Below are 18,226 nucleotides of genomic sequence, written 5' to 3'. Positions count from 1 at the left end.
ACATGTGTGCTGCTGAGCATGTTTTAGAGCACTTCCTAAAGCAAGGGCTCTACAAGGGCCAAACTGTTACGCTCACCTGGCTCCCACAGGGGCGTCGATCTGAACTGGACAGCTGCGGTCTCCACCAATGTGACGCGTAGTGACGAGATGACGGACTGGACTGGCCCACCTAGCTTCGTTTGCTTGGCCCGTAGGAATATTCTTCTGCAAATGGAGAAAGGGAATTAACCACCCGTGGAGTTGAGCGTTAACCCCCCCCCACTCCCGCTGTTCTCCCCACTGATCACCTTTGATGTCCCCTCTTGTAGTCTCACCTGATGGTTTGGAATGATGAGCTCACCATCCTGCATTGAACGCAGGGGCGCGTAGATAACCAGTTGCTTCACTGGCTCGAAGGAATTGGTAAGTTCCAGAACAATATTGACTCTGAGATTCCCGGCAAGACATCGTAAGTATGTAGTTCGTAAGAGTTCAAATGTCTGACTTTCACTCTTGTCCGATTCCTTGCAGGTTGCAGCTTGACCCTAGCGAAGAGTTCCTCGTGGCAACCGGTAATATTCAGGTAAGGATTTGTATTATCCAACACAGTTCGATAAAATAATGTCAATATGTAACCTGTTGCTTTCTCCCTTATTCAGGCGCTGAGAGAAAGTATGAAGTCTTGGGGAATAACGCCTCCGGCGGTAAAATCAGGTAAGTCTATTGTGGTGAGGAGGTTTCCCCTTGTGTGTCCCTTTGTTTCACCTTGCTGTCCTTTTTTTCCCATTCGGGGCCGGGGTTCGGCGAGAATGCAGTGGAAGCTTCGCCGACCCGTGAAGAGGAATAGTACCCCCAGTGGTAAAATCAGGTAAGTCTATGGGGGTAACTATATTGCCTCTGTGTATTCCCTTGGCTCACCTTGCTGTTCTTGTCTTCCCCTTAGACGCCGGAGTGCGATGGGAACATGCAGAAGGATGCGGTGGAATGTGAAGATGCTGCGAAGGCCGGTGAGTTCAGCGCGGTGCTGCAGCAGGCGAGGCGACTGTTACGCTCATCTGGACCCCACAGGGGTGTCGATCGGACCCGGACAGCAGCGGTCTCCGTCAACGTGACCCGAAGAAGTATTTTCCGGCAAGTGGAGACAGGGATTAGCCACCTGTGGGTTTTAGTGATGGCCTCCCAACTGTTCTCGCTCTCCCCCAATAATCACCTCCGATATCCCCTTAGTAACCTCACCTTATGTTTGTAAAAGATGAGCTCTCCATCCTGCGTGTCTTGCAGGAGCGCGTAGATACCAGTTACTTCACTGGTTTGATGGCGTTGGGAGAGTTCCGGTAAGCATTGACTCTGAAGTCCCAGGCGGGATTGGTAAGTATCAAGTTCAAAGAGTTCAATGTGCCCGATGTTCACTCTTGTCCCCTTCCTTCCTTAAGTTGCAACTGAGTTTGTGAGAAGAAGGTCTCGTAGCTGCTGCTGGCGTTCAGGTAAGAGTCTGTGTTACCCAACGCTGTCCGGTAACTATTGCATGCGTTAACGTGTTGTTTTTCTCCCTCTTTACAGATGCGGTATATGAAGATATGGAGAATAATACCACTGGTGGTAAATCAGGTAAGTCTATGGTGGTAAGAGGTATTTGTTGATTCCCTTGGCTCACCTTGTTATTCTTGTGCCCCTAGGGGCCGGAGTACGGTGAAGAAATGATGGAGAAAGTGCCGGATCGAAAGATGCTGTGAGAACTGGTGAGTATGGCGCCGTGCTGGAGCTGGCGAAGCGACGCGTGCAGGACTGATGTACTTTCCAGGTCGGGAGATGAAATGGATCTGGAATCAGGTGAGGAATTTGAAATAAGTTTGTTTTCTAACCTTGTCCTTTTCTTCCTCTTTATTCTAGGAGCTCCGGATTCGAGGCGGGCGTGGCAGAAGACTGGATGCTGGCTGCAGGCAAGCAGGCTTGGCAGAAGACTGGATGCTGGCTGCAGGCACGGTGAGAGTCACGCTGCTGGATGCAGAATAACACGAAGCATGTGTTGCTGTTCGGGCGTGGTTTAAATAGCCTCCAAAGTAGTCCCAGGAAAGAAGTTCCCCAGGACCACACCAGAGTAAAAAATAGTCCCTGTAGTAAAATAGTCCCATCCAGGCCTCACGTTGGCTTGTATTTATTTGCAGCATGGTCTGCATGAGGTAAGTAATGTCTATGAGCCTGGCGCCTATGGCGCCAGGACTGATTTTTATTATGAGCCTGGTGTCTACGGCGCCAGGACTGAACCCTGACAGCCCCTAGCTGGGGCTGCTGGGGTTTTTGTAAATGTCTGGATGCCTGCTCCCGGGGCTGATGGGCTTGATCCGAATGCCCGGGGGTAGGCATCATGACAGCACTCCCCCCCAAAGACCCTCCTAAAGTTGTTCTTCCCCTTGGCCCTGGTTTGTCTGGGAAGTTCTGGAGGAATTTCTTCACCAACTGAGGTGCATGAACTGGTCACTAGGCTCCCATGACCTTTCCTGTGGTCCGTAACCTTTCCAGTCGATTAAATAAAAAAGTCTTGATTTAACCAACTTAGAGTCCAGGATATTCTTTACCTCGAATTCATGTTCTCCATTTATTAGGACGGGGTCAGGTGGTTTGGAAAGTCTTGTCCCGGGTTGAACTGGTTTCAGAAGTGAAACATGAAAGACAGGATGGATCCGCATATTAGAGGGTAATTCCAACTTGACGGCCACCGGGTTGATAATGGCCTTAATGGTGTAAGGTCCCAAATACCTAGGATTAAAAGTCTGAGTTCCTTTTAGAGGTATGTGTTTTGTAGCCAGCCAAGCCTGATCCCCAATCTGATATCGTGGAGCATCGCTTCTATGTTGATCAGCATTTTTCTTATATTTCTCTTTCACTTGTTTCAAATGTTCTGTTGCCTCCTTAAAGGCTTGTGTAATAGTAGAGTGAAAATGACTAAAAGCAGGCATTTCTAAGTGCTGAGGCGAATCGGGTTATGAGGTTCGAGGGTGATTTCCGTATATGGTATAGAAGGGGCTTTGTCCGGTTCCAGAATTAGTTATTTTATGCATATTCGGAAAGCCATAAAATATCCTCCCAATTGCTTTCGGTCTGGTGCAGCATGCAACGTAGGTACTGTTCAAGGGTCTGGTTGGTCCTCTCCGTCTGACCATCGGTCTGGGGATGGTGACTGGTTGATAACCTCACGTCGATTTGCGCCAATTGACAACATTTCTTCCAAAATTGTGAAATGAATTGACTGCCTCGGTCAGAGACCAATACGGAAGGAAATCTGTGTATTCGAACAATGTTTTCGAGGAACTCCTTGGCCAAAATTGAAGCGGAAGGTAATCCTTTTAAAGGAATAAAGTGGGCCATCTTGGAAAAAAAATCCACAATAACTAGGATGGTGTTAAATCCATTACATGGAGGTAGATCTGTAATAAAGTCTAAAGACAAGGTGTGCCATGGTGTAGGTGGAATATCCAAAGGTTGTAAAAGGCCAGCAGGTTTTTTCTTCTGGCTTTTGTTTTGGGCGCAAATGCCACAAGACATCACAAATGACTTTACGTCTTTTCGCCAAGTGGGCCACCAGAACTGTCTCTTAATTTTCGCTTCAGTTTTTGCGATACCTGGGTGCCCTTCCATCAGGGTGTCATGGTAATTGGAGATGACTAGTTCTTGTATTTCCTTGTGTGGTAGAAATAGTCGTCCTTGATAGTAAGGTAGGTCATTGACGACTGAGTAGTCCGGGCATTTCTTTACCCAGTCCTGCAGGATTGCTGGATCGAAGAGTTGTTGGATTTTTGAATGAATATCTTCTAGTGTCTGTAGAGTAGTTATGCCAAGAATTCTTTGCTCGGGAATTATTGGCACCGGTTCAGGGTTTGCATATGCTTCTCCCATCCCTATTCGGGATAAGGCATCTGCTTTGCCATTTTTGCAGCCTGGTCGATAAGTGATCACGAAATCGAATTCGGCAAAGAACAATGCCCATCGAAGTTGTCGGAATGATTGGGCTTTGGCTGTTTTTAAATACTGCAGGTTCCGGTGATCAGTGATTACGGTAATGGTATGCCTGGCACCAAGAAGGTAGTGCCGCCGAGGCTTAAAGGCGGGTTTGAAAGCTAATAGCTCTTTATTGGTAATCGCATAGTTTAACTCAGGTGCTGAGAACTTTCTGGACCAAAACGCTACTGGGTGAAGTTGACCGGTTTCAGGATCCTTCTGGGACAGGACAGCTCCCATGGTTAACTGGATGCATCAGTTTCTACTATGTATGGAAGCTCAGGGCGTGGATGCTTTAAGACAGGTGCTGATGCGAATTTCGCTTTCAGCTCTTGGAAGGCCTTTTCAGCCTCTTCAGTCCACAAGAAGCGTTTGTTTTTTCGCAAAAGTGCTGTGATGGGGTGTACAACATGGGAGAAGTCCGGAATTAATCTGCGGTAGAAATTAGCAAATCCAAGCATGCTTTGTACCCCTTTGACTGAACTGGGTGATGGCCACTTGAGAATTGCGTCCACCTTTCGAGAGTCCATTCGGACTCCCTTTGCAGTCAGGATAAATCCAAGAAATTCAACTTCCGTAACATGAAAAACACATTTTTCCAATTTTGCATATAACTTGTGCTGGCGTAGTTTCTCAAGGACTGCACGCACGTGCTTAACATGGTCTGATTCTGAGGAGGAGTACACTAGAATATCAACTATGTATACAACGACACAGACGTCAATGAGTTCACGAAGGACATCGTTCATAAAATACTGGAAGGCTGCTGGTGCATTGCACAACCCGAAGGGCATCACCTGACATTCGAATAATCCATACTTGGTGCGAAAGGCAGTCTTCCATTCATCGCCTTTCTTGACACGTACCAGATGATATGCCCCTCGGAGATCTAACTTAGTGTAGATACAAGAATCCTTTACTTGGTCTAGTAATTCGGGGATCAGAGGCAATGGGTATCGGTTTTTTACCGTAATCTGATTTAATGCGAGGTAATCTATACACGTTCTAAGGTCACCTTCCTTTTTTGGCACGAAGAATAAAGCTGAGGATGCGGGAGACTTGGAAGGACGAATAAAGCCATTAGCAAGGTATTGGTCCAAGTATTGCCGTAGGTGAAGATTTTCAGGTTCTGTGAGGGCGTAGATTGTGATGCATGGGGGTTGTGCACCGGGTAGGAGGTCGATTTGGCAATCGTATGATCTGTGAGGAGGTGATGTATTGGCCTGTTCTTTTTGAAAAACATCCTGAAATTCTTGGTATTCCTGAGGTAACTGCACGATTGGGTTAACGACTGTAGCCAGGCCTTTGTTCAAAGTTGTCTCCGGGTAACAGGTGTGTGCACAATCCGGGAAGGTTATTCTCTTCTCTCGCCATTCTATACAAGGATTATGTGTTTCCAACCATGGCATCCCCAGTATTATCTGGAACTGTGGGGCTTTGATTAGATCAAACACAATAGTCTCTCAATGCCCATCTTGACTCAACAGTGTCATCTCTGTAGTGGAATGAGTTACAGGCCCCGATGCAATCTCAGTTCCATCAACTGTGGTGATGACATCCGAAGTAGTCTTTTTGCAAAGAGGTAGATTCATCCTTGACACCAATTCGTGGTCCATATAGTTTCCTACGGCCCCGCTATCTATGTATGCCCTTACGCGATGGCTGCCTTGGATCTACGAGGACCATTGGTTTGATGAAATGCAAGGTCTGAGTATCCTTCTTCAAGCTCGGCAAGCGGACCTCTACGCTTGTCGGGCGTGGTCGTTTCCCGAGTCTGACTCCATATGGCTTTTATCAGCAGCTCCTACCACCTTCTTGGGTGGTTTTACAGGGCAATCCCGTAGAAAATGCCCAGAAGTTCCACAATATAGACACAATTGCATTTGCTGTCTCCTTTCCCTTTCCTTCTGGGTTAAGGGTCCTTTAACCCCTCCGATCTGCATGGGTTCTGCTGAAACATCTGCTCCTTTGGGGTTAGCGTGGGTTTTGACCAACATCCGATTCTCAAACTTGGCTCGATCAGCCTTTGTGTTCTAAAGTCTGTGATCTAACTGGACCATTAAGTCTATATATTCAGCGCAGTCTTGAGGTGGGTTCACGACTTGAGCCAAGACATTTATTTATTTTATTTATTTATTTATATTTATATAGCGCGCAAGCAGCCCAAGGGCATTGAGGCGCTATTACTTGCATGAGCTTAGTTACAGAGGTGCAGACATGGTAGCAGTAAATGGCACATTGCATACAAACACAGACATAGGTATCATTACAGCTTATTTGATTGGTCAATACAGATTAAGCAGTGGGTCCTATGGTTGGTATTCATGACGCTACGAAGGACCTTATGAGAAGAGGATGGTTTTCATTGCTTTACGCAAAGCGAGGAGGGAGGCCTCACTTCGGATGGTGGGAGGTAATGCATTCCAGTGAGTAGGTGCGAGATATGGGAAGCTGTATCCACCCGCTCTAGCTCGTTTTACTAGTGGCACACAGAGCATGTTGGTATAGGGTGATCTGGTTGGTCTTGTACAGGCGACGGGGTGGATTCTTTGTGAGAGGTAGTCGGGAGCAGTGAGATGGATGCACTTGTGTGTCAGTGTCAGCACTTTGAACACAATTCTCTCTCTCTCATCCTTGAGTTCTCCTCGAAGCCCTCAATGAAATAACGTGATTCGTTTTACCTCAGGCCATCCAGTTACCACTATCAACCTATTAAAGGTTGTGATGTAGGATAGAAGGTCCTGGTTACCCTGTCGTAGGGACAAAAGTTCGTTATCCAGGGCCTGTCCTTGGGAGCGCCGGGCAAATAGTCTTTCCATGCTCATTTGAAAGCCCTGAAAATCCCGAAGAATTGGGTCATCCTGAGTAACTAGTGGAATTGACCAATCAGCTGCACTGCCGCTGAGATATGACAATACGAAGGCTACCTTGGCTTGATCGTTTGGGAAGGCTCCAGGTCTGCATAAAAAGTGCAAGCGGCATTGGTTCATAAACACGGCAAATCTTTTGGGTTCTCCGGCAAAGCGTTCGGGCGGAGATAATGGAATATTTCCTGGTAGGTTTATTTGCACAGGGTTACTCGATGACACAGGAGCTGGATTTCCCCCGGGACCTGGTAGGGGTGCTTGTCCAGCCTGGCTTTGCAGTAGTTGCCTAGCAAGGTCATCAGTTCGCTCCTTTGACAAAATCAGTTCTCTCCTAGGAGCATTGGTTTCTTGACGGGCGAATGCACTTCAGCCCTCAGTTCCCCTAGTAATTGGGCCCATTGGTCAGTTTCTGAGGTATCCATAACGCCCGGGTGGGAATTTGTGGGTAGGCTTCGCGTTCTGTTACGCTCACCTGGCTCCCACAGGGGCATCGATCTGAACTGGACAGCTGCGGTCTCCACCAATGTGACGCGTAGTGTCGAGATGACGGACTGGACTGGCCCACCTAGCTTCGTTTGCTTGGCCCGTAGGAATATTCTTCTGCAAATGGTGTAAGGGAATTATCCACCCGTGGAGTTGAGCGTTAACCCCCCCACTCCCGCTGTTCTCCCCACTGATCACCTTTGATGTCCCCTCTTATATTCTCACCTGATGGTTTGGAAAGATGAGCTCTCCATCCTGCATTGAGCGCAGGGGCGCGTACTTAACCAGTTGCTTCACTGGCTCGAAGGAATTGGTGAGTTCCAGAACAATATTGACTCTGAGATTCCCGGCAAGACGTCGTAAGTATGTAGTTCGTAAGAGTTCAAATGTCTGACTTTCACTGTTGTCCGATTCCTTGCAGGTTGCAGCTTGACCCTAGCGAAGAGTTCCTCGTGGCAACCGGTAATATTCAGGTAAGGCTTTGTATTATCCAACACAGTTCGATAAAATAATGTCAATATGTAACCTGTTGCTTTCTCCCTTATTCAGGCGCTAAGAGAAAGTATGAAGTCTCGGGGAATAATGCCTCCGGCGGTAAAATCAGGTAAGTCTATTGTGGTGAGGAGGTTTCCCCTTGTTTGTCCCTTTGTTTCACCTTGCTGTCATTTTGTTTCCCATTAGGGGCCGGGGTTCGGCGAGGATGCAGTGGAAGCTGCGCCGACCCGTGAAGAGGAATAGTACCCCCGGTGGTAAAATCAGAGAAGTCTATGGGGGGTAACTATATTGCCTCTGTGTACTCCCTTGGCTCACCTTGCTGTTCTTGTCTTCCCCTTAGGTGCCGGAGTGCGGCGGGAACATGCAGAAGGAGGCGGTGGAATGTGAAGATGCTGCGAAGGCCGGTGAGTTCACCGCGGCGCCGCAGCAGGCGAAGCGACGTGCATAAAATAACTTCTTTCTTCCAGCTCGAAGGCGCGATGGATCGGGAATTCAGGTAAGGATCAAAGGTATTGCTTGTTCTAACCTTTTCTCCTTCTTTCTCCCTTTTTCTAGGAGCTCCAGGCTCGAGACGGGCGTGGCAGAAGACTGGATGCAGACTTGCAGGCACGGTAAGCGTTACGCTGCTGGATGCAGAATAACGCGAAGCGTGTGCTGCTCTTCGGGCGTGGTTTAAATAGCCTCCAAAGTAGTCCCAGGTAAGTATTCCTCTCCAGCCCCACCCGAGTTAAAAAAATAGTCCCTAGGTAAAGTAGTCCCTTCCAAGCCTCTTTTGGTTGGGAGCTCTTGCAGCATGGACTGCATCAGGTAAGTTTGCAGCATGGTCTGCATCAGGTAAGTTTTAATCTATGAGCCTGGCGCCTATGGCGCCAGGACTGACTCTCCATATGAGCCTGGCGCCATAGACGTCAGGACTGCACCCAAATAGCTCCTAGCAGGGGTTGTTGGGCTTGCTTGGAATAACTTGATGCCTGCTTCCGGGGTTGCTGGACTTGGTCTGGGTTCCCGGGGGTAGGCATCATGACACAAACTGTAGGAAATGCAAATGGTGACATGTGGCTCCCTATTGTACAACAGGGGCAATGATGTACAGTGTATGCTAATGTACGCATAGCAGCTCACTTCTGCTGGTCTACCAAGTCTACAATGTCCTCCACAAACATCACATAAAAGCCAACAAACTCAAATGTATGCATAGTGACAACTGCATGGCTGCATTATGTTGTGGTGGCTGTGATGAAAGCCTAGGCTGTTGGGTGCATGGCCTAAAGCCTTCGGCCATGCACCCAACAGTCTAGGCCTTGCCCACACCCACCACAACATAACAGAGCCATGCAGGCGAACATATAGGCATTTGCCACAATTCAGAAAAGCAACACAGGCACCAGCACTTCTACGCAACTTCTGCACCCTAAAGTAGGGATGCAAGCACACATGTTCCACTTACCATAATGCACAAACATACCAGTGTTTGGCACCGCTACCCACTTCCATTCAGAAAGCATTGTAATAATGCCAACCAAACAACACAATCTTCACAACATTGGTCCTGCTCCCAACACTCTACTACGTGCATAGAAGCAATACTGCATAGTGCACTGCAACACTTACTAATCTGCGATAGGCAGACTACCCAATAACATATGAGAACCAGTTCACCCGTAACTTTGTCTATATGTACACTATTCCTATAGTGCACCTAGTAGAAACACTGCACGACTGCTCACTGCAGCATCTCCACCCATACACCTACAACAGTACAATGTGCTAGCAAATAGCAGATCCATGTAACCAACAATGTCTGCAATGCAGCCAAATGACACACACAAAGGAACAATTTAGCACCCACTTGCAACCAGTGGACATAGCTTTTCAACCAGTAGACATATTTTTCTGTGCCCGGACTCCAGCCAAGCATCGAAAGGGCTACGGATTTACCACACACAACACACCATATTACACGCTATGTTTAAAGGTTCATGTCATGTGGAATGTACTCCCCTTCTGAAATTTAGCCTGCCACCACTCATCACAGAAAGAGATCGCTGCTGGAGCCGTCATGCCATAACGAAGGCTGCCTGCAATCACCACACAAGGTTGTTGCTTGCTGAGGTAACGCCGAATTGGAGTAGTGTGCACAGAGACCGCTGGCACACCACCTTCTTCTTCTAATGAGATATAGCACATGAAGCACTTCTCACTCCCCCACCCTTTCCATCCCTTCTTCCCACCACCAGATGCCATAAACTATGTTTTCCAGGCCCTTTCGCCGCCGCATTGTCCTCAGATAAAACATCCCAGCGTTATCGACAACTATTGACGCACAACATGTCGCCGCACACTGCAGTGCAATCAAAATTTTGGCCGTGCGGCGAACAGGGAAATGGGACGCCGGAGCAGAGGCAGATATGACTACTTTTAGTTGCCACACTATTACATACAAGAGGCCCAGCCAGCACACACACCACAACACATATATCAGATAGAGTAATAGAGTAATGACTCAAATAGATCATATTTATATACAAGTGAACATGCAGGTATAATATTGCCATGTCAATTTAAATGTTGAACTGGTAGCCCCCCTACCTGTATGCTAATCGGTGTGTCCCCTTACTGTGTGCTCTGGTTTGCCTGAATGCTTGCGCATAGACCACCCCCTCCAGGCCCAACAAAGGGCTCTCTGAAAGACTTTGTCGATCATCCCCCCATGTACTCTGCTCCAACAGCCCACTCCATATCGCCCATGTGCTCTGGCTTGCCCTGCAGGTTGTGTAGCTGGATTCCTCAGTGTGCTCTGATCCTATAGCCCCCAATGTGTTCTGGCTCTTTTCAGTCTACCCTAGTTGCACCTGGTTTTGGAGGGAGGTTGAATACATTGACGCTGAGGAGCTTTGGCCACACTTTCCTGCGGATCTCATCAGTCAGCAAGCCACCCTCGCTCACAGCAGCTCGGCGCAGGCCATCAATGTCCACAGGGTCGCTGGTCAGAGCCTGATGGATATCCAGCAACTTCTGCTTCCTGCTTATCTTTGGCGGCCCTGCAGAGAGGAGGAACAAGTTCAGGCGACGGGTGAAAAGCTACAAGGCTTCCGAGCATTACTGGCAGTGGTTGGAGATAGAGCGAGAGACAGCATAATGTGACAACAGACCACAAGAAGCAAATATCACTGCAAGATTGCAATACCAAAAGAACAGATGTAGAGAAAGAGACAGCGCAGAGTGATCATCACAGGCCACGAGAGGCTGAAACACCTGCCACCTGACAAGGTCATAATAGTGTGACTGATAGCGAGCTATATTGTACAGAGAGATGAACAGTATACTCAGGCCTCAACATTTTCACTCACCACAAGCCATTGGCTAGCGATGAACGAACGACCCTTGACGAGTAAGAAACGGTGCTGTGTGCATGGAGAAAAGAGGGGGCAAGCGATTGTTTATGCCCGACTAGTGCTTTCAACTTGAAATATTTAGCCTTGGATTAATGCTGGAGCTGGAGAGGCTGCAAATGTCTACAGAAAAACACAAAGAGAGACTGTATGATTCACCCAGGACACAGAAGGTGTGTCCAATTTTCTTTAGTTGTTTTTATCAACATACAAGTCTTGTTGATAACACCTCACATCCTATTCACTGTCTCTAGATATAGAGGGACGTTGGTCATGATAATATATGTTTGAGTGCTGAACGGGAATATCCTCAGTGTATTACAATTCACAAAAAGGTCTGGGAGCCCTGCTTACGATAGCGAACATGGCCAAATAACCTGTTCTGTGGGAAGGTGCCCACTCAGGAGGGTCTACAACTATATTTTAGCTCACTGTACCTTTCACGGAGGAGAAATAGCCATTTGCAAATCAGTCTGCTCCCAACCACTTGGGCAGTTCAGCACCAAAATGAGTACCAATAGCAAACCAAGACACATGTGTTGGCCTAGTCAGGCCTCATCAGTGAGGTGAAGCTGTGCCTCTCTAGGCACAGTGAGCAAGGGGTCCATGTCTGGATTACCCTGGGTAAAGGGTAACTTAGGGTGAAACCCCAAGATTCTAATAATTCACAAAAAGTTCTCTGAGAGCCCCTCTAACGAGAACGAAAATGGACAAATAACCTGTTCTATGGGAAGGCACCCACTTGGGAGAGTCTACAACCATGTTTAAGTTCACTGTACCTTTCAAAGAGGAGAAATATCCATTTACATATCAGTTTGGTGCCACCCACTTGGGCAGTCCAGCACCAAAATGCTAGTCATTTTAAAAACAATTTTAGGAACTTGGACAGTCTAGTATCGAATTGATAAGCATTTTTTATTTATATTTGGGAACTTGGGAGTTCACCCTAAGTAGCCCTTGGTAATCCAGAGGTGGACCCCTTTCTCACAGTGCTTAGAGGCTCAGCTTCAACTCACTGAGGAGGCCCGACTAGGCCGAAACACGTGTCTGCGGTTGCTGTTGGTACTCTTGTTCAGAGGTGAATTGCATAGCATTTTGGTGCTGGACTGCCTAAGTGGGTTGGACCAGACTTATGTGCAAATTGATATTTCTCCTCTGTGAAACGTAGTGAGCTAAAACGTGGCTGTAGGCCCTCCCGAGTGGGCACCTTCCCATAGAACAGGTTATTTGGCCGTGTTTGTTCTCGGTAGAGGGGCTTCCAGAGTTTCTTTTTAACTCAGTATATTAAATGTTCACAGAATGTAACTGAAAATGTATCAATTTATATATATTGAGCGCAGACCTTGCTAGGAAAAAGAGCAGATAGCGTATAACAATGTGTTAATGGGGGGTGTGCACTGCAACGGGATGAAGAGGAGAACCCTGTGTGCTCAGAGTCTATCCCCTATAATCTGCCAAATAGATCCTGAACTTATGAATCAAGCCAGCAAATATTTCCAGATCCTTAAGTGACCCTCCCTGTGATGAAGCGGAAGCAGAATGAGCTCCTGGTAATGCCCCCACACTTCAGGGGCCGGCAGAGTTAGAAAAGGCTCATTTGCGCAGCGTATTGGCAGCCTACAAGATGTCAGCAGTCTGTGAGCAGTGAGCAGTGCTGATATGAGGGGTTGGTGCAGCATATTACGGTGGATTGTGCCATGACATCCAGACAAAACTGCCTCAAGACAGACCCATTTTTGAAGTGTGCTCTGAGTGTCAGGGACCAGGGGTGGTATGATGCTGGAATCAGGGGCGGGTATCATTATGTGCACTGCGCGCGTGTGCTTGGACGCCGGGGTGTTGGGTTTGGGTTGTCCAAAGGCACAGCGAGAGCTGGCTAGCTCTGTGCATCCTCCGCCTCTGGAGGAGGTCGAGATGTCCTATGTTGCAGGCCCATGTAGCCTCCAGGATGCCTACCCTCTGCGGGGAGCAAAACCATGAAGCTGAGTGGGTGTGACAGGTTTTCTACAGAGAGCGTTGAAAAATGTAGCCCTCCATAGAGATTTCCTCTGGGCATGGCATTTGCAGAGAACCAGCTCAGGGAACTCTACTCCTGGCAGGGAGAGAAAGTTGAGATTGTAGTGCATCGCTAAGGATATGCCTGAGGACCAGAGGGTTTCTTCCAATTCTGCCCCCTGCTCCCCTACTATGCACAACCTATGCTGTGCCGTTCTCCCAACATTGTCCACGTGAGTGGTGGGATGGGGCACGTCACTAAAGCGGAGCAAGACCACCTGCCTTTAAGATCCTCTACCAACAAACCATAATAAAGGGCAAAGATAAGTGTGATGAATCCTGTGGAGTCATCACCAAATCCCAGCCTAAAGTCTTCTCCCATGTGGCAGGGGAAAGAGAGCCGCTACCTGATCCTAACCCTAGGGTGGTATCAGGGGGAAGGATCACATGGGAGGTGAAACCACTAGAAGAGACGCAGTAATCATTTTCTTTTGAAGATGAGGAAGCCCTTCCCAGATCTTGGATGGCATGCTGTCAATGTACCAGTCCCTCTAATGTCAATGTTCAGAGAGCCCATTGTAAAAAGCCAGTTGAACAGAACCAAATTGGTATCTTAAAGACTCAAGAATTGAAGATAAAACCCTTAGTTGTCACAATTCTGTCTTGGTGCGAAATCCTTACTCTAATGTGAAATTACAGACGCGGTACCCAAGTTCCCCCTACTCTAGTAACTCTCAGTTTATAGGACAATACAATTTAATTGAGAATAAAATGGAACAACTTAATATTACACCCTCTCCTATGGACTTTGATTCCCATAATGCGAAAAAAGTATTGGGACGAAGAAGAGGAACTCAGAGGCAATGGGGATTCAGAAGTATGAGTATTCAAAGGTGCGGTCTAGTCATATTCCATTAAAGCACCTGAGCAGTATATTTAAACCCCAGGATGAGACCCAGCTGGGGAGTGAAGATGAAACAGAGGAAGAAGCAGTTCATGGCCATGTGGGAGGCTTAGCAGAGGGAGCTCAAGCCATCCCAGGTGCAGGACAGAGGTGCAGGAGCAGTCACAGAGGAAAGCCTGCTAGTAGAAGTCACCCCAACGGTTGAAAACCAGAAGAACTGCGGAATATGCGCAGCGGAAGACTGCATACTAAGAAGGAGCCCAGCTGTGATAGAGACGGGTTACTGAAGCAGTGTGAATCACACTGGGGAAGCCGCAGAAGATCTATGGAGCTGTCATAGCTCCAGGAAACTGCAGCGGGACTTACCCCGGGCTTGTCGGAGGGAAGGCAGACTGACTGCAGACACACCTCGGCGAGGCCCGACAGCCAGAAGGAGATACTGCGAAGAACCGGTGAGTTGGCAGAGAGGGAATGCTGACCCCGTGGTGTTCCGAACACAAAAGCTATAACAAACTAATGATTTTGAATACCGAAACATTTATAAATTTAAGCCGAATGCATCTGATGAATACCATTTAATTAAGGAAAATGAAGCTAAGTGGCAAAGAAGAAAGACTTTGGGCAAACCCAAGAGGACAAAGTTTGTAATCAACATTACCTACAGCCAACAGGATGTCAAAAGACTTTGGGCAAATTCCAAGAGGAGAAAGGTTGTAATCAGTATTACCTACAGCCAAGAGGCTGTCAACAGACTTTGGGCGAAATACCAGTGGGGAAAATCTCTAACCAACATTATCTACAGCCCAGAGGCTACAGGCAGAGCAGATACAGACAGCCCCTTGGAGAAGCTCATAACCAGTATTACCATCAGCCAAGAAGTTGTGAGAAACCCTTAATAAGGCATCCAAAGCATAAGTCCCCTCTTCAGAGATATAATTTTAGGAAAACATATATCTCACATTGGCAACAGTCAAGAAGTGTTTTGAATATTCCCCTCACCAGTCAAGAAGTTGTGAAATCACGCCGAAAGACTGGTTAGGGGAATATTGGATTCAAGCCATCAAGTTTGAAGTTAGTGGTAGGAGCTTTCATCCTGGCAGGCGAGTATACCAGGAAAGGGCTTATCGTGGTTAGTCCTGGCAGGCGAGGGGACCAGGAAAGAAGATGATGGTTTGAAATCTTTGTGGCAGAAAAATTTGTGCAAAGAACGTAATCCTGAGTTTTGTTGAAGGAAAAGAATGTACATGTTTTATAATTTGTTCGCAAAGAGTAACTTTAACCATATTTTCCTTGTATGAGTTTGTTGTATCTATCAGTGTAAGGGCCAGAGATATTTTGGACATTAGGTCCGTTTTCTTTAGTCTTAGTTTGTTAGGTAGGGGTCTCTGTTAGGTTAGGGAAAGTTAGGCGCTTATCAGAACCCCTTTTTGCTTTGAATAAATGGCTAACTTTGAGAAAATGTTCCCTTTGTGTCCGTCTCACATTTCGGATCCCTCACATAAGCCACTGAGGGCACAACAGAACATAATGGATTAATACATTATCTGGGCCACCGTGGGGGAAGGACTATCCCGGGAAGGAGGTGAGAACAGAAGAGCCACAGAGAAATCAAGAAGAGTTATTTACGGCAGTTCTGCTGACAGTGATCCAGGATTCAAAGGAAGTGTGGGAGGAAACAAATTGGTCATGTGTGGGATCGTTTATCACTTCTGACCATCACCATAGCATCGACAGCAGAAGCACACATATCAGAATTTGAAGCCGTCATATGAACAGTGCAGAAGCAACTAGTTGATCTGCAAGGAAACACACAGATTTTGGTGGAGTGAGATGAGGATGTGGACAGCAGAGCCTGCAGATATAATATTCCAATGGTGGGCCTCCCGACACAGAGGAAGAAAATGGATCCCAGAAGATCTCTGCCCGCAAGGTCAAACCAAGTTCTTTTAAACAGAAAGCTCACCCGGGTCCAACCTTCCCTGCCTGTGGTGCTGCTGTTAGGGCAGAATTCCATTTTGGGTGTTCCTCAGTTTTTATTAGCCCCCTTTAACGTTTTGCTTTTTCCTTTCTTTATTGTTTGGATCTCTGACCTATGTTGGTTTCAGAGAGTAGGCTGATAGCTGCTGTAAATTAGTTTTGGCTTCACCAGGGTTGCAAACAGATGTAGCACATTAGTAACCTACTAGTGTAAAAGTCAGTGTACACAGGCTTAAGTGCTTAAAGGCAGGAATGTTCAAAGTGTCAATATATTATTTGGTATATTTTAGCATGATTTATTTTTACAGATCTTTAAAGGATCTTGCTCCTTTTTTCGTGGAGGAGTAGTAACCTCAAACAAAATCTCTCTGAATCCGATGAAAGATCAACATAGTAAATACAGCAAATTGTTGCATCAGCTCCTTTGTCTTGGATTGCACTTATGGGTTTTTGGAATCAAATATATAATGTTGAGGGAAGTCAGAGTAATACAATTCACGTGCAGCATGAGTCTCTTCATTCAACTTGAAGTATGTTGTTAAAGTGGTATCCCTGTCTTGGGCCTTTTCTGCAGCTAACTGTATGTTATCATTATTGAAATACACATTTTGTTCGCCTTGAAGATGAACTTGAAGTCTTATCATTGTATGCATAAGGCAACAGCTCCCTCTAGCGGTGGTAACAGGCGAAGCGGGCAGTCCCTACTGCACATGACTGCACGGACAAACATACATCTGGCCTTTTATTATATAGATTATTACCTTTGTGGAAGCTTTTGAGATACAAATGTCTTTTTTCAAGTCCTGCTATCACCCATTTTGTTTTTGGGCCATCTACCTCTCTAGGGAACCCACAAGCTAGGACTAAAATGACCGTTGTGCACATATGGACTAACTTTGAGCCCAGTAAGCCAGATATAGGAGACAGACACGAGGACATGATCCAACCAGTTTTATTATGGACAAACTTATGGAATAACCTTCTCTAGTCCCTATAGCTAAGATGAATTCCCTATGCTACAAAACAATAAACAGGTGCTCGTCAGGATGTATGGCAGTGGTGGTGCCCATTTATGGACTTCATGGGGATTTCGGCAGAATTACCAGCTGCAGTAATTCTGCTGGCAGTAATTCCACCAATATTTGGCAGTAAGGCATTGGAATTACCTCCAGCATTTTGCTGGAGGGTTTTCTCCACCTTAACACCAAAATTTTAGTACAACTGCCTTACTTGTAATGAGGTTCATAGTCTTTCCAAATGAAAAGTATAACAAAAAAGTTCTCAACAGGCTCTCTGCGAGGTACCTTTGCTTTATCCTGTCTCCTGGGATAATGTAACTTGCACTGTGTAGTTGGAGTCAACTTCCAAGAAAGCTGGTCCCAGAGTCTTCCTGGACGCTCTGGCTTCCTGGTCTCGGATAGGTGGTGGTTTTCTCCAACCCAGTCCATGTAAGTGTCTTTCAGGCCACAGGCAACTCTCGCCTCAGTAGTTCATCGGTTATCCCCTTGTGGGATACAGGTGCATTCAACCCTTGTGGCTTGTCGGTTCGCGCCTTGTGGTCTATATGCTTCTCTCTTTTCGGCTTCGGGTAGGCAGTTGCCATCTCCAGCTCAGTTCGTGTAAGCCTTGCGTAGGCTACGGGCAACTGTGGTCCATGCAGTTCCTTGGTCGGCCTTTCGTGGGTTGCAGGTCGCTTATGGTTCCTCGGTTAGCGCTCGGAGGCTACAGGCATCTCCAGCGCTTGTGGTTTCTTGGTTAGCACGACGTGGGCGATAGGTATCTTCCGCCTCTGCGGTTCCTCATCTGGTTCCTTGCAAGCTATGGGCTCTTCTAGCCCCAGAAGTTCCTCAGTTTGCCCCTCGTGGGTTATGGGCGTGTCTTGCCCCTGTGGATCCTCGGTTGGCCCTTTGCAGGTTATGGGCTCCTCTAACCCTGATAGTTCCTCCGTTCGCCCCTCATGGGCTATGGGTGTCCCCCCCTGTGGTTCCTTGGTTCTCCACTCATGTGCTTTAGCCTTTGTTGGCTTCATATTGCGGGAAGCAGCAGCCTCTGCATTTCCAGACGCCCATTTCTTTCACTACTGGTGGTGTGGGTGCTCCATGCCTCAGCGGTCCTGTGGTGCTTTGGGACTCTGCCTT

The 18,226-nt window shown here is 47.2% G+C and overlaps 1 protein-coding gene across 3 annotated transcripts in view; it reads right to left on the bottom strand.

Annotated features, from left to right (window-relative positions):
- The window catches only part of LOC138498065 (TBC1 domain family member 20-like), a 242,415-nt gene that overhangs the window by 187,087 nt on the left and 37,102 nt on the right, over nt 1-18,226 (bottom strand). The window contains exons 2-3 of one of the 3 annotated variants that reach the window (XM_069621911.1): nt 11,171-11,335; nt 10,673-10,861 (exon numbers count right to left, since the gene is read on the bottom strand). The exons of 1 other annotated variant lie outside the window; for it this stretch is intronic. In XM_069621911.1, the coding sequence (XP_069478012.1) occupies nt 10,673-10,861; nt 11,171-11,180 (199 nt within the window). In that variant the 5' untranslated portion in view covers nt 11,181-11,335. The remainder of the gene's footprint in view (nt 1-10,672; nt 10,862-11,170; nt 11,336-18,226) is intronic. One more of the 3 variants, XM_069621910.1, reaches the window with a different exon arrangement.

This window comes from Ambystoma mexicanum, chromosome 5q (assembly GCF_040938575.1).
Source record: "Ambystoma mexicanum isolate Mex_15411 chromosome 5q, UKY_AmexF1_1, whole genome shotgun sequence".
Lineage (NCBI taxonomy): Eukaryota > Metazoa > Chordata > Amphibia > Caudata > Ambystomatidae > Ambystoma > Ambystoma mexicanum.
The sequence above is the reverse complement of the archived record's forward strand: the minus strand, read 5'-3'. Positions and strand labels throughout refer to the sequence as shown.